The sequence below is a fragment of the Lynx canadensis genome, chromosome D3, assembly GCF_007474595.2.
Source record: "Lynx canadensis isolate LIC74 chromosome D3, mLynCan4.pri.v2, whole genome shotgun sequence".
Taxonomy (NCBI): Eukaryota; Metazoa; Chordata; class Mammalia; order Carnivora; family Felidae; genus Lynx; species Lynx canadensis.
Window position 1 is genome coordinate 90,796,662 of NC_044314.2, and position 13,286 is coordinate 90,809,947.

The 13,286-nt window shown below is 45.5% G+C and overlaps 1 protein-coding gene across 9 annotated transcripts in view; it reads left to right on the plus strand.

Annotated features, from left to right (window-relative positions):
- Window positions 1-13,286, plus strand: part of GLT1D1 (glycosyltransferase 1 domain containing 1) — a 91,799-nt gene that overhangs the window by 38,073 nt on the left and 40,440 nt on the right. For 8 of the 9 annotated variants that reach the window (XR_003963951.1, XM_030292432.2, XM_030292433.1 and 5 more), the window contains 2 exons: window positions 4,706-4,754; window positions 10,600-10,656. Coding sequence is in view for 8 of the 9 variants with exons in the window: in XM_030292432.2 (XP_030148292.1) it covers window positions 4,706-4,754; window positions 10,600-10,656 (106 nt within the window). In the remaining variant the exon portion in view is untranslated. Of the gene's footprint in view, window positions 1-4,705; window positions 4,755-8,794; window positions 8,832-10,599; window positions 10,657-13,286 lie in introns of all 9 variants that reach the window. The other variant, XM_030292431.1, reaches the window with a different exon arrangement.

The window sequence follows — 13,286 nt, forward strand, 5'->3', positions numbered from 1 at the left end:
TGGTCATGTTAACACAAGACTCTCCTGGTCATGTTAACACATGAGATTTTTGTTTTGATGTTGTGTCACGAAATGCCTCAACATTCGGAAGATCTGCACCGCTCAGGGAATCCGGTCTTTTTCAGATGACGGAGGTGTGGCTTGTGACATAGTCGTGCACAGGTGAAGTAGCCGTCCAGAGTGCAAGATGGACCCACGGACTTTACTGGAACAGAGCATGATACGATTTCGGGTTCCTTTAGGACGTTCCCATTGGTTGAGTTTTGGTGCAAGCATCTGAGAATAATGCTTGCAGTGATCTGAAAGGCCCCCCCTTTCCAGCCACCTCTCAGGGAGATGCTGAATTTCTTCACATTTCTTCACATACCTGAGTCCAAACAGCATCCTCACACAGGTCCAACGGAGCAGCAGATCTGGGACCCCGCCTGTCTTCTGTTAAGCCAGACAGGAAAGGAAGCTTCTACCTGTTGAAGCGTATGTTCCTGGTCTGTGAATCTGTATGTAGCCCTCCCCCCCCCGCCCCCCGAGCTTCTCCATCTCCAATGTCACCTCTGTCCGTTCACCCTAAGTACAGATGTGCTTACTTACTGTACGTGTTAATTTTTGTTACGTAACAAGCCACACCAAACATAGCGCCTTAGATCAAACACTTGTTATTTATTCTTTGCGTTGCCTGGGTCAGCTCAGCCAGGCTGGGTAGTCTGGGGTGGCCACCTTGCTAACACGGCTGGGGCCTTCGCTAGGATGGTGGGGACAACTGAGGCCTCTCCCCCCGTGGTCTGCTGTCCCCCACGAGGCTCCGCGGCAGGAGAGAGCAGGCACCGGTGTGAAAGCTTTCAACCTGATGCTTGCCTAATGTTTGGCCAAAGCAAGTCAAGGAGTGGAGATAGGGTCTGCCTCATCATGGGAGGGGCTTCAAGGACAGGGACACAAGGAAGGATGCACTTAGCGCCGGTCCGCTCCTTCGCCCTATGTGGTTGTGAGCTCCCTGAGGACGGGGACAAAGTATGGGTCGCTAGTGCGTCCCCAGAGGGGTCACACCTGCTCGTGTTCAGTACACACTTGTTGAATTGGATTTACCAAGGAAGGACCCTTCTTGAGAACTTCTTAATGTAGAAATTTCCACACACAAGCAAAAGCAGCAGGAATAGAAGAGTGAACTCCCATTACCTGCCACCTGCTTACACCCTTCAGTGCTTACTTAACCTACCGTCATTCTTCCCGCTCGCACACACACTCACACACACATGCGTGCGCCCGCACACATACATACACACACGCGCACATGCACAAAGTCACACACACACTCTCACACGCACGCACTCTCACACACATGCATGTGCCTGCACACATACATACACGCGCACATGCACAGTCACACACACACTCTCACACACGCGCACACTCTCACACACGTGCACGCACACACACGCACACACTTATTTTCTGGAATATTAAAAAAAATCACGCCATTTCACCCACAAATATATGCCATTTTACCTACAAATGCACTTTGATAATGATTTTTTTTTTTTAAACCTACGTACCACGTTCTGGACAAATTTTTGTGTGGGAGGACCGTGGGAAGCATGTAAGGAAGGAGTAAAGCGGGACTCGAGGATATTAACGTGATTTAAGATTTTTATCAACAAATTCTGGACGAGCTCGACTGAAGGAGTTTGGATGGGGAAAGGAAGGAGAACGAAATGGGAGCCCCAGGCACGCTGAATCTGAGACAGATATGGGACTCAGTCGTAAATATCCGGAGCGTCGCCGCGGCGTGAGGCTGTCCCGGGGACGAGGGCGCAGCTGGAGATACAGAGCCGGGAGTCACCGGTGTCACAGTGATAACTGACGCGTGGGACAGTTACTCTTACGTGGGTCCAATTTCCTACGTGGTGAGGACCGCACCGAATGCACAGAGCCGCCACGGTCTGGGTGGGTGTGGCAGTAGGGGTGACGATGCCCCAGAGGTACCCGTAGAAGGGCCAGCTTATGTCTGGGAGCTCACCTGAGACCACTCGCGTTCTCAAACGGAGGTGGCCACACCAGAGGGACTGTAATCCCAGGTCAGTGGTCTTTGTTTGCAGAAGAGTCTCTTGCAAGTAGCATAACAAAGCTTGTTTTGTTTTGTTTTTTAAACCAAACAGGAAGCAAATGTTCAGTCTGGGGTGATGATGTAAGAGACCGTATATACTAAAGAAAGGAGGCATCTCGTTTGAGAGTTTAAAGTGGTGGCCGTTAGTTATTAAATTCGAACATGAGCCTGGGTTTTTAATACAGTGTTTTGTGCTATTTTTGGTGGATGATTTTTCAGCAAAGTTCTGCTCAATACTTCACCTGATCAGTTTTTACAGATAAAAAAAAAAAAAGACCTATAAATAATGTAAAGCTTCATTATTCAGCTGCGTTTGTATAATTATTTTAGATGGATTTTTGTAGACAGATGATTTTTTACTTAGGTCTTCTGAACAGAGATACGGTTTTTGAGTAATTACGTTTGACTCTTCATTATTGAATTGCCAGCTTTTGTTTTTAATTTTGTGCCCCTTCGTTTCGGGAGCAGGCTCGACTCGGGTTGTTGTTTACTGCATCCTACCTAATTATTATGAAACCGGAATCAAATTCCGATAGTCTCAGATTAGAAAGATGTGTGGCGTTTGCGTCTGATTGCACAGAACTCACTGACCGTCATTCTGCTCGTGGTTGTGGTTTATTCTTGTGGCTGCTCTTTATCAGGCTCAAATCGGCCCAAACAAAGAGCCGTGTAGGGCCAAGGTGCCATTGCCTTCTTCCCCGTGGAGTCCAATCATTCCACCCCCTGGTCATTGACCTGAGACAATGTGCATGGAGCATTAGCCACCCAGGGAGCTACCCAAGTTGAGGGTCCAACATTTTTATTGGAGCTTCATTCTGTAGGTTTGGGTGGTTGACAGCTCATGTGCAGGAATCCAGTGTTCAAAGGGGACAGATGCCACTTGACTCCAAGTTCCCACCCTAAATGACCCGGTTGGTCTTTGTGGCATGGCCGGCCCCCACCCTAAGCCCATTGGTTGTGACTGGCCCTGCCCTAAACAAAGACACTCCTATCATGTATCATGTAGATTATCTCCCAGAGGTCACATGCAAAGGCCAAGTTCTTTATTGTACTTCGTCCAGCTCCAAAATCTTATTATTTCAGCATGTCATCAATATAAAAATGACGAATGAGATAGTTCACTTTTTTCCTGGTTTGTTTTTGTACTGTCTTCAAACCTCATTGCGCCTCAAGTGCTTAGGGCACATCTCCGTTCAGAGCAGCCCTTGTTCAAGGGTGCCCTGGTCTCCTGTGTCTGGTGGCTGGTTGGTCAGCCCAGCCCTGTACATACAAGTGGGGGATGAGCTTTTTCAAGATTGCAAAGACACACTCTCGCACAGCATTGGGGAGTGGGAGATATCTTAACGGAAATGTATCCAGAACGGGTGTATTTTGCCAGCCCTGGGTCTCTTCCCGCCCTCTGGGAAAGCCAGGGTACTACTTTGGAGGCTGTTTATGGTCCCCTATCAATCTCTGGCTGACTACACAGATTAGTTGGATTGGATTTCAATAAAGATGATTTTATTTTATCTCTTTTAATTGGAAAAGCCTTTGTTTGGGCTCATCGTTATTATTTTTTAGTGTTGTTTAAATCACCCTTAACGTGACAACGTGCCTACTTTGTGAAGGGCACACTCCCAGCGGGCTCTTTACCGAGTCTGCACGCTGTGTCGTTAATATTTATCACACGAGTTCAACGCCGGTCGTGTTTTGTGAAAACGCTGCTCTGTTGGTTTGTGAAATTATAACCTTGATGTGGCGTTTTTAGGAATTTGATTCACTACCCATCTCTAACTTTGATGTGTGCCTTATGGAAACGTAAAGCTAATCTATACAGAATGTTGGTTTCTTATTGCTGTATGTAATACACATTTCAGCATGCAAATTTGGTTTAAAAGTGAAGGATGCTTTCTCTGAATTCACCAGACTTTCACCAGAAAGTGTGACTATTTCACAGGAAGAAAGAAAGAAAAAAAAAAAGAAAGAAAGAAAGAAAGAAAGAAAGAAAAAAAAGAAGGAGAGGAAGGACGGAAGGGAGGAGGGAAGAAGGAAGGAAGGAAGGAAGGAAGGAAGGAAGGAGGGAAGGAAGGAAGGAAGGAAAATTAGGTATACATCTTAATGGAAGTTTTTTCTCTCCACGGAAGCAGTGATCGTGGGTTTAATATGTCTCCGTTGGGTCCAAAACCCCACAGGCTTACAGAAAATTCAACTGCACTCTTGACCCACTTTCTCTAAGAAGTTCTCTGCTGAAAGGACTTTCTCCAAATTCAAATATTTATAAGCTGTTTTGTAAACATCTTGAGTTTGAATAAATATTGCTTGAAGTGGTTATTGAATTCGAAAAACCACAATGATAACCAAAATGGCCCATGTGACTCTCTGCCGAGGTTAGCACTGAGCTAACTAAGCCTTCTGGTGTCTTGACATTTTGGAGTTTTTTGCTTTTTTTTAGTTTGGAGACTGTGCGTCACTGCCTGCTGGGGCTTACCGTTCTGTGGCTCGCCTCGGCACTCATTAAAGAAAAATAACTTTCTCGAAGCAGTTTAGGTATAGGCAATACGTAGAGTGTACTTTTACTTTCAGTGTGTGCGTGTACTCATCAAAATTCTTTTGGAAATTGCAATGCAGAAAGCAAGACAGATTTCGTGGGCTGTCACCTGTGCAGCTGGCAGGACAGGTGAGCTCACTAAGCCAATGGAGGTGCTCCCTCATGCCCGCCCGTCTGAACGAGCCGCGTGTGAACTAATTGCTGACCTATGTACTGAATGCATGTTGTCCTGTGAACGCTTTCTCGCCTCCTTCCCGCATGGTCCACTGCTCTGTACCTGATTATCTCTGAAAATCACACCGGCAGCCGCAGGAGTCGTGCAGACCACAGCTTTTGTTACGGTTCCTACTGTCACGGAAACTCAAAAATCATTCCCCTCGTCAGTTTCGTCCTTAGACGCCCTCCCTACTTGTATGTGGCCCTCCCTGCAAATACCCTGTAACAGAAACTCCAGGGACTGATCACACCCTAGGAAGCTAATCGTTTTTAATAACTTCCATTAAGATTGGCTTTCCTCAGAGATTTCTCGATAGAAATGCAAATGTTCTTTGCATTTTTCTTCCCCAAATGAGATCCCTGGGAATTGGAAAGTTTTAATGTAACCCAAGAATGGAAAACTCATCAGTTCCAGAGCGTAGACCGCCCCACCCGGCACCTTTTACACGGTCATGACCTGGGGCTCAGACATCTGGAATGATCAGAAGTGCTGAGAATTCCTCAAATCACCAAGGAACAGAAAGGCCGGGGAAGCTTTTGAATCACATCAACGATTCCCAGTAAATCTGTTCACTCCATAGATTTAACTGTTGTTGTTGTTGTTGTTGTTGTTGTTTTTTTAAGACGTCTTCCTTCAGGTTTTCCTGTTGGTGTTTCTATTTCCTGTGCTGCCAGTTAGCTTTGGATCCCATGGGACTGGATCTCGATCCAGTCTTCATTCAGAGATATTCCTCACCCCATTCATGAATCCTTTCTTTTCTTGAAAAATCTCTCTTTGTCTGGTTCAGTTGCAAGAGCTCAGTGAAAAGGCTGTGCCCCATCTATCTTCTTTCCTTGCTTAAAAACTGATTTCCAAGGGAAAGTGTAGGGAGAAAGGAAGAGAACCACGTTCCCTGAAAAGAGCCCAAGTCCTATGCGTTTTTGTTTTTATTTTTTTTTAACAAAGGTATACTTTGAAGCTTTCCACTTATGAGCCATGAGTTTTGTAACTCTCTGAAAAGCACTTTTAACGAAGCCATCGTCAAAAGTCACGTTGTAATTTCAAAGTAAAAATCAGTATTTCGTCACAGAGCCTGTGCGTATATTTCAAAAATAATACTTGCTGTGGTTTCTACTTGCAGAGAGCTTGATTTCAGAAGGTTATGTAAATCAAAAAACAGGGGGTTTGTTGTCGCTGCCTGTTATTCCATTATAAAAAGGCATCAGTTACCGTTTGGACCTGCTAGAAAGTCAGGTGTATTTGTAAGTACCTATCCGACGGGACACTGGCTTTTTATACCTACTAGGTAGGTCATGGACAGCCAAATTAAGAGAATGGGCCAACTTAAGTAATGGTTTCTCATAGACAATGGTTTCTCCCCACCCCCTACATGCACACACGCTCACACACAGTCTTCTTTCTCATTTCCTGCATCAATGAGCTAATCTTGCAAGGGAAGTGATATACAAGGATTTTGACTCTTGTGTTACTTCAAGGCAAGAGAAACAATAATAAATATTGAGAAAAGAAAGCTAATTTGTACTTAGAGCATTTTAATATAGATAATGTTTTTCAAAATCAATATAAGCCAGTTGGCTTTTGCCAGATTTCTTTTATTACAGAGATTAAAAATAACCCAGGTCCAGATTTTATATATATATATATATATATATATATATATATATAGTAACTGCATTTTCTCGACTTGCTAGGATGAGTTCTTAAAATACCATTCATAACATGTTTTAAACATCTATATAGGACTTGATACTTATTTTCTCGTGGTCTAGTAGATTTAGGGGAAATAATGCTCAGATATATGCCAAGACCAGCAGATAGATCCAGAAGTTTCCACACAGAGTCCATTCATTCTGCTTATGGAGTTTGGATACCAGTTTAATTAATTTTTGTTTGTGTCAGATGGAATTTTCTTGAAGGCAGCATTTTGGGCCTATGCATTTCTACAGTAGATGGAGCGTATTTCCAATGAAAACAGTGGCAAGGCAAAAACCCTATTTTGCCTTCCCTCAATTAATCAAATCTATGTAGAATTATATTGAATCTGTTTTTGTCAAACGCTGGTGTTCACGTTAATGTCCAAATGCCAGGCTGGTCTGTGTTTGCCAGTGTGTTAGCCTCGCTTTCCGAGCCAAGGTTTTAGACTTGGGGCTGGCCGAAGGCACCCATAGGCAACTCCATACTCCAGTAAAAGTCTCTCCAGCCTTCCGGTGAAATTATAATTACACAAAAGGAGTATTTTAGGGCTCGGAACTTCTATTTCTAATTTCACATTGTTGCTAGTAGCCATTTTTTTTCCATTAAAGTTAACTTTTTTTTTTTTTTTAACTGGTAGGGAGGAGAATTTTTTAAACTTTTTTTAATGGTTTATTATTTTAAGGGCATTTTATTTTAAAAATTTTTTAATGTTTATTTTTTGAGGGGGGCAGAGAGAGACAGAGTGTGAGTCGGGGGCAGGGGGAGAAAGAGAGAGAGGGAGACACAGAATCCGAAGCAGGCTCCAGGCTCCAAGCTGTCAACACAGAGCCCGATGCGGGGCTCGAACTCACGAACCGTGAGATCAAGACCTGAGCCGAAGCCGGACACTCAACTAACTGAGCCGCCCAGGCGCTGCTTAGGGGCTTTTTAAAAGGGGGGTTCCTCCCTGCTTTATGGAGAATTGAGGATGGTCCAGGCTTTTGAGGTCTTGGGTGCTTCTAAGGATTCGATAGAAAACGTAACACTCAGGACCAAAGCAAAGAGCACCAAGTCTCTTGTCTGTGTACCGAGTTGCATTCAGCTCCCTGGAGACGGCGGGATGCTGTGCCTCCTACCCCCTTCCCATCCACCGGGTGGAAGGCAGGGTCACCCCCTTCTCCCTGTCCACTGGCCCCCTTGGTGGGACCGCTTCGGCGTTGGCTAGTTTTCCAAACCTAGAACTGATTGAGGGTGTGGGTGGAAGTGGGTCCGCACCCACGTGCACCAGCATGGGCTCCACGTCACCTTGGGGGTGACGGCACCCATCCACACACATGCAGGCGGGGGAACACCATTCCTGAGCTGGGCTGGTCCCCTCATGCACCGGTGAGATGCGTAGGTCTCATGACAAACCGGTAAAGACCTTCCCTTCCCGTCATGTTCTAAACAGCCATTGGCGCCTATGTGACCCCGCAGCCTTCCGCGCTTTGTGTCGAAACTCGATTTTAAAAGTATTTAAGCCACCGATGCAAAATGAGTTTAAGAAATGGATTCTTTTTCTCTCTAGTAGTTTTCTGAAGGTCCACCAGAAAACACTGCCAGGAGGAGTAAGTTTATATCTTGGTACAAACGTGCTCCGTCACGCAAAGTGCCGCCTGGTCCAAGTCAGAGAGGCGCTCGGGGAGGGTCCTTACAGGGTCCTGGAGACCAGTCCTTCCCGAGCCTTGAAGAATCTGCCCCCACCCCCCCACCGTGCCTGTTTTCCTGTTTCTCAACATACTGGATGTGCTTCTCCCCTCCCCTCACGACCCTCCCTTCCCCCCTTCTCTCCCTTTCCTCCCCTTCTCTTATCTTCTCCACAGGTGGGGGTTGGGGAGTGTATTGTTTCCATTCAAGGATATGTGTCCCCAAACCGCTAGGGCACAAGGTAGACAGACACCACACGGGCTCTGCCGCTGGCTTGTTCTGTGTCTGACCTTCAGTAACTTTTCTACTAACGTCGTAACTGGAAAATTGTGATAACGCACTGCGCCTAATTTAAGGGACCTCTTTCTTTGTGCTTCTGACCTTAAAGATGCTGTGTTTTAATGGGCTAACCCCATTAAAGGCAGAAGGTAGTCTGCTTTTAGAAAGTAACTAGTCTGTGAGCATCTGTGTGGATGATCCTTTGTGATGTTTTCCAAGGCGATTTTTTTAATGGCCTTCCTTTTACTTCTAAAAGACACTTGTAACGGGCTATCCGATTTACTCTGTTTTCTCTCTCCTCTCTTTTCAAAAGCCGCATGCTAGGGGTAAGATCTATGTCCAGAGTCAAGGTAAGAATTTTAAAATGTACGTATTTTTAAAACATGAGTCCATTCAGAGACCTGCCCTGAAGTGTTTGCGGATGAATACAGTGTCTTAGACTTACCTAATAATGATTAGTAGAATGGGTATGCTTGGTATTTCCTTACACGAAGATGAAGGACAGACATGAGAGCATTATAAAAGGGTCATTTAAAATGCAGTTCAGTTAACACTTTCCACCAGCAGAAGCACGGTGCGCTGTGCTCTCGATGGCGTGTTTACAACAGGAGACCCGAGTGTGTCTCTTTTAGTTGGGATGAGGGGAAGTGCACCCCCCGCTTCCTGCCCTCACCCAATCCCAGCCTTTCAGGAAGCTCTCAGCATCTCCTAAACACAGTGAGGAAACCACTGTCTTATTTTTTTCTAATGTTTATTTATTTATTTTAAGAGAGAGAGGGAGAGAGAGCAGGGGAGGGGCAGAGGGAGAGGATCCCAAGCAGGCTCCACACTGTCAGCACAGAGCCCGACACGGGGCTCGAACTCGTATACCGTGAGATCGTGACGCGAGCCAAAATCAAGAGTCAGACGCTCAACCCACAGAGCCGCCCAGGCGCCTGAAAGCGCCGTATTATTGTTTACACGACAGAAATTACAGAAAGAAGTGGTTCCAAAGAACGTGTAGCTGCAAGCTTAGGTCAGCATAGGTGTTGCGGCCAAGGCCATGAGTTCTAGTTTCGTGAGGAGTTTTCCAAGGTGCTGAGCCCCAGAGGGGCCCGGGGCCCCCAGATCCCACCTCAGCCGCACGGTATAAATCCTCTAGGGGGTTCGGTGATATTTGTAGCAGAAGAATCACTTATCAAATAAACCCTTTCTTGGAACTCCCACTTTAAAAAGAGATGCCGTGACTCAGTATGTACAGAAGGCGTGTGAGTGTCAGGGCAGGTGCGGGGTTAACACCTCCCTGTTCCTCCGTCGTGGCCTGATTTATAGCCGGGGAGCACATGGGTGCACCACGAAAACACGGCTTTGAAGCACACATGGGTTTGGACGCAGCCTCTACCCCCTACGCCCTGAGTCGCTGTGAACACCGTCTGAACCTTAGTTTCCATGAACCTTAGTTTCCAGCCGGATAAACCGGAGGGGTCAGTCTGCCTGGCGAGGCTTTAAGGGTTTCCAGGAGTGCGTGGGCGCCTGTGCCCAGGGCAGGCATGCGTGCATGCTCATTAAGTAGGACAAAACTGAGTAAATCTGCATAGCTCAGGGCAGATGACAGTCTCACAGGTACATTGCAGACAGGGTTACATGACTTAACTTACATTTCATAAAATGTCAGATTTTCCCCGTTACCAAGATAAGCCGTTAAGCGTTGCCTCTGAATTTTCTACATCTTAAGATGTGCAACTCAGAGAATGTTAAACTTAAATCCATCCGAGGTGATGATACAGGTAGCAGGATGTGTGATTTGGAGAGGGTTGAGATCAGGAATTTTAGATTAAGAGGTAATTGCTACAGGGGGGCTGTGTTTTAGAGGCCCATATCTTGCATGCATTTTTTAGGGACTCGCGTTTTCCATGACCTGGCGACTGTCCCGCCCAGTAACAGATGGTGAGGTTGAGGGGGTGCACCTTTTCTAGTTGGGGACCCGTGGGCTCCCATGCTGGAGGGATGAACAGGTGTTCACGAAGCACTCAGAACGTTGAGTTCTTTGTAAGAACCACGCGTGAGACCATTACGTAAACATCAGCACAAAATAGCTGGTTACTTCTCATCATCATGGACTTTCTTTCTCTTTCCCAGGAATCGTGACAGGACCAAACTCTGCCTTTAACTGGAACACCTTTCTTCGCCAGTCAGGTGAGAGATGAATCTTCTTACATGAGTTTGACTGGAGTGCATCTTGTCACTGGTGTCGCGTACATGGTATGCTCACGTGGCTTTGGAAAAGAGGCCCGAAGAAAGGGGCTTCCTCAGGTCAAAGAAGTCTACGGTTTTAGGTGAACAAGGGAAGGAGGTAGCAGGAATGGGAGCCAGACAGGATTAGGACAAACGTGGCTTCTCTCCGTTTCCGGAGACGTCATTAGTGGTCTCGTCCTTGGGAGAGCAGGAGGAAGCACGGGTTTGTAGGAGGATTTTTTTAATCTGTTCTGGGTTCAAATCTATTAGATACATGTATATACGGGGGCACCTGGGTGGCTCAGTGGGTTAAGTGTCCGACTCTTGATTTTGGCTCAGGTCATGATCTCACCGTTCATGAGATCAAGTCCCACATCCAACACTATGCCAACAGCATGAAGCCTGCTTGGGATTCTCTCTCTCTCTCTCTCTCTCTCTCTCTCTCTCTCTGCCCCTCCTCTGCTCACGTGCTCTTTTTCAAAATAAGTAAACTAAAAAAAAAAGAAGGTACATGTATATATGTGAATATTTTCTCCTATTTCCTCTGGTTTACCTTTTCATTTTCTCCTAGTTCACCCATTTTTATTTAATGGTTAATTAGCACTGTTTGAGCCCTAAGAAACCTTTGCCTGTTCACAGTTCACAGAGCTATTTCCCCTATTTCTTTTCCTCCAGAGGAGGAAGTGTTTTAGTGTTTTGGCTCTTTCATTAGGATCATAATCCATCTGAAATTAATTTTTAATGGACTGAGCCACCCAGGCCTTTCCATCTGAAGTTAATTTTTGTTGTTGTTTTTGTTTTTTAAAATTTTTTAAATGTTTATTTATTTTTGAGAGAGACAGAGACACATTGTGAGTGGGTTAGGGGTAGAGAGAGAGGGAGACACAGAATCCGAAGCAGGCTCCAGGCTCTGAGCTGTCAGCACAGAGCCCGACACGGGGCTCGAACTCACGAGCCGTGAGATGGTGACCTGAGACAAAGTCGGACACTCAACCGACGGAGCCACCCAGGTGCCCCTGAAGTTAATTTTCATGTGTGGTGTGAGATAGGGAGGAAATTCATTTCTTTCTGAAAGTGGTTCTAGTCTCATTCGTTGAAAGTGTTTTTCTTTCTCCATCGAAATGCTTTGCTGAAAATCAGCTTTCCATCTACCAGTGTCCGTTGATCTATATACGTCTGTCCTTATGCTGATATCACGTTGTCTCCTGCTGTTGGTTTATATAGCATGTCGAGAAATCAGGTAGTGTGAGTCGACAGCTCTGTGTCGGCTAACCTAGGTTTTTTGCATTTCCATATATACTTAATACACCTTGTCAGTCTCTATAAAATCTATAGATCAAGTTAGGGAGAATTGACATCTTAAAAATAATTTGTCTTAAAATCTATGAACATGATATATCTGTCCTCTTATCTAAGTCTCATTTATCTTCATAATGATTTGTACAGGTCTTTATGCCTTTTTTAAAAAAATTATTCTTAGGGATTTTATTATCTTTGTTGCTATTATAAAGGCTTTTTAAGTTTTACTTTTGAATTGTTTGTTGCTAATACGTAAAAACACAATTGAGTTTCGACGTTATATTCTGAAATCTTATGCACTGACTTATTAATTCTAATTACATCACAAGTTTCAATTCCTTTATAGTGTTATTTTGAATTCTGTAAACTTATTTGATCCGTCCCTTCTTAAACTTTTGGATATGTAGTGGCGGAGATGCTAGGATTTCAGTCTTCATATATTTGCCAAGTTGTTGTCTTTGGAACACCTAAAAACAGAAGCTGTGGGTTAGGTTATGCCCTTAATCAGAGCGTTCATACCTGTGCGCAACGTCTCCTGGAAAGGTAGCATCAATGTGCATGTCTGTCAGCCATGCTGCGAGGGCGCCATTTTCCCTACACGCTGCGAGGGCGCCATTTTCCCTACACGCGGTGGAAGTAACAGTCTAGCCTTTGTATCTTCTGTATATGGTATGATCCAACTGCAGTCACAATGTTGAAACAAAACTTTGTCGCACAACATCTTTTTTTTTTTTTAATTTTTTTTTTTCTCAACGTTTATTTATTTTTGGGACAGAGAGAGACAGAGCATGAACGGGGGAGGGGCAGAGAGAGAGGGAGACACAGAATCGGAAGCAGGCTCCGGGCTCCGAGCTGTCGGCGCAGAGCCCGACGCGGGGCTCGAACTCACGGACCGCGAGATCGTGACCTGGCTGAAGTCGGACGCTTAACCGACTGCGCCACCCAGGCGCCCCACAACATCTTTAAATGTAGAGAGTTTGCTGTCCACAGATGAGGCCCCTAAGTGTATACTATTGGGGACTATCACTCCCCTATAGTCTGACCAACCCGGTAGCTCTGCTAAAGATGTGGGAACAGCTGAGTGGACTCACCAAATGCAATGTCAAGTTTGGGAATACCTCTGTTTTAACCTGAACTGCTTCTCCCGAGAGTCAACGGTGCGAGGGGACTGTAGGTGGGGAGCTGACGTTGCAAGCCCGCTGGTAACTTCGGAGAAGAGGCTGAAAAGACAAGACTCCAGGCCCCGTCCGCAGCCAGCATCTGTGTAGCTGGTTTTCACTCCAAGCACAGCA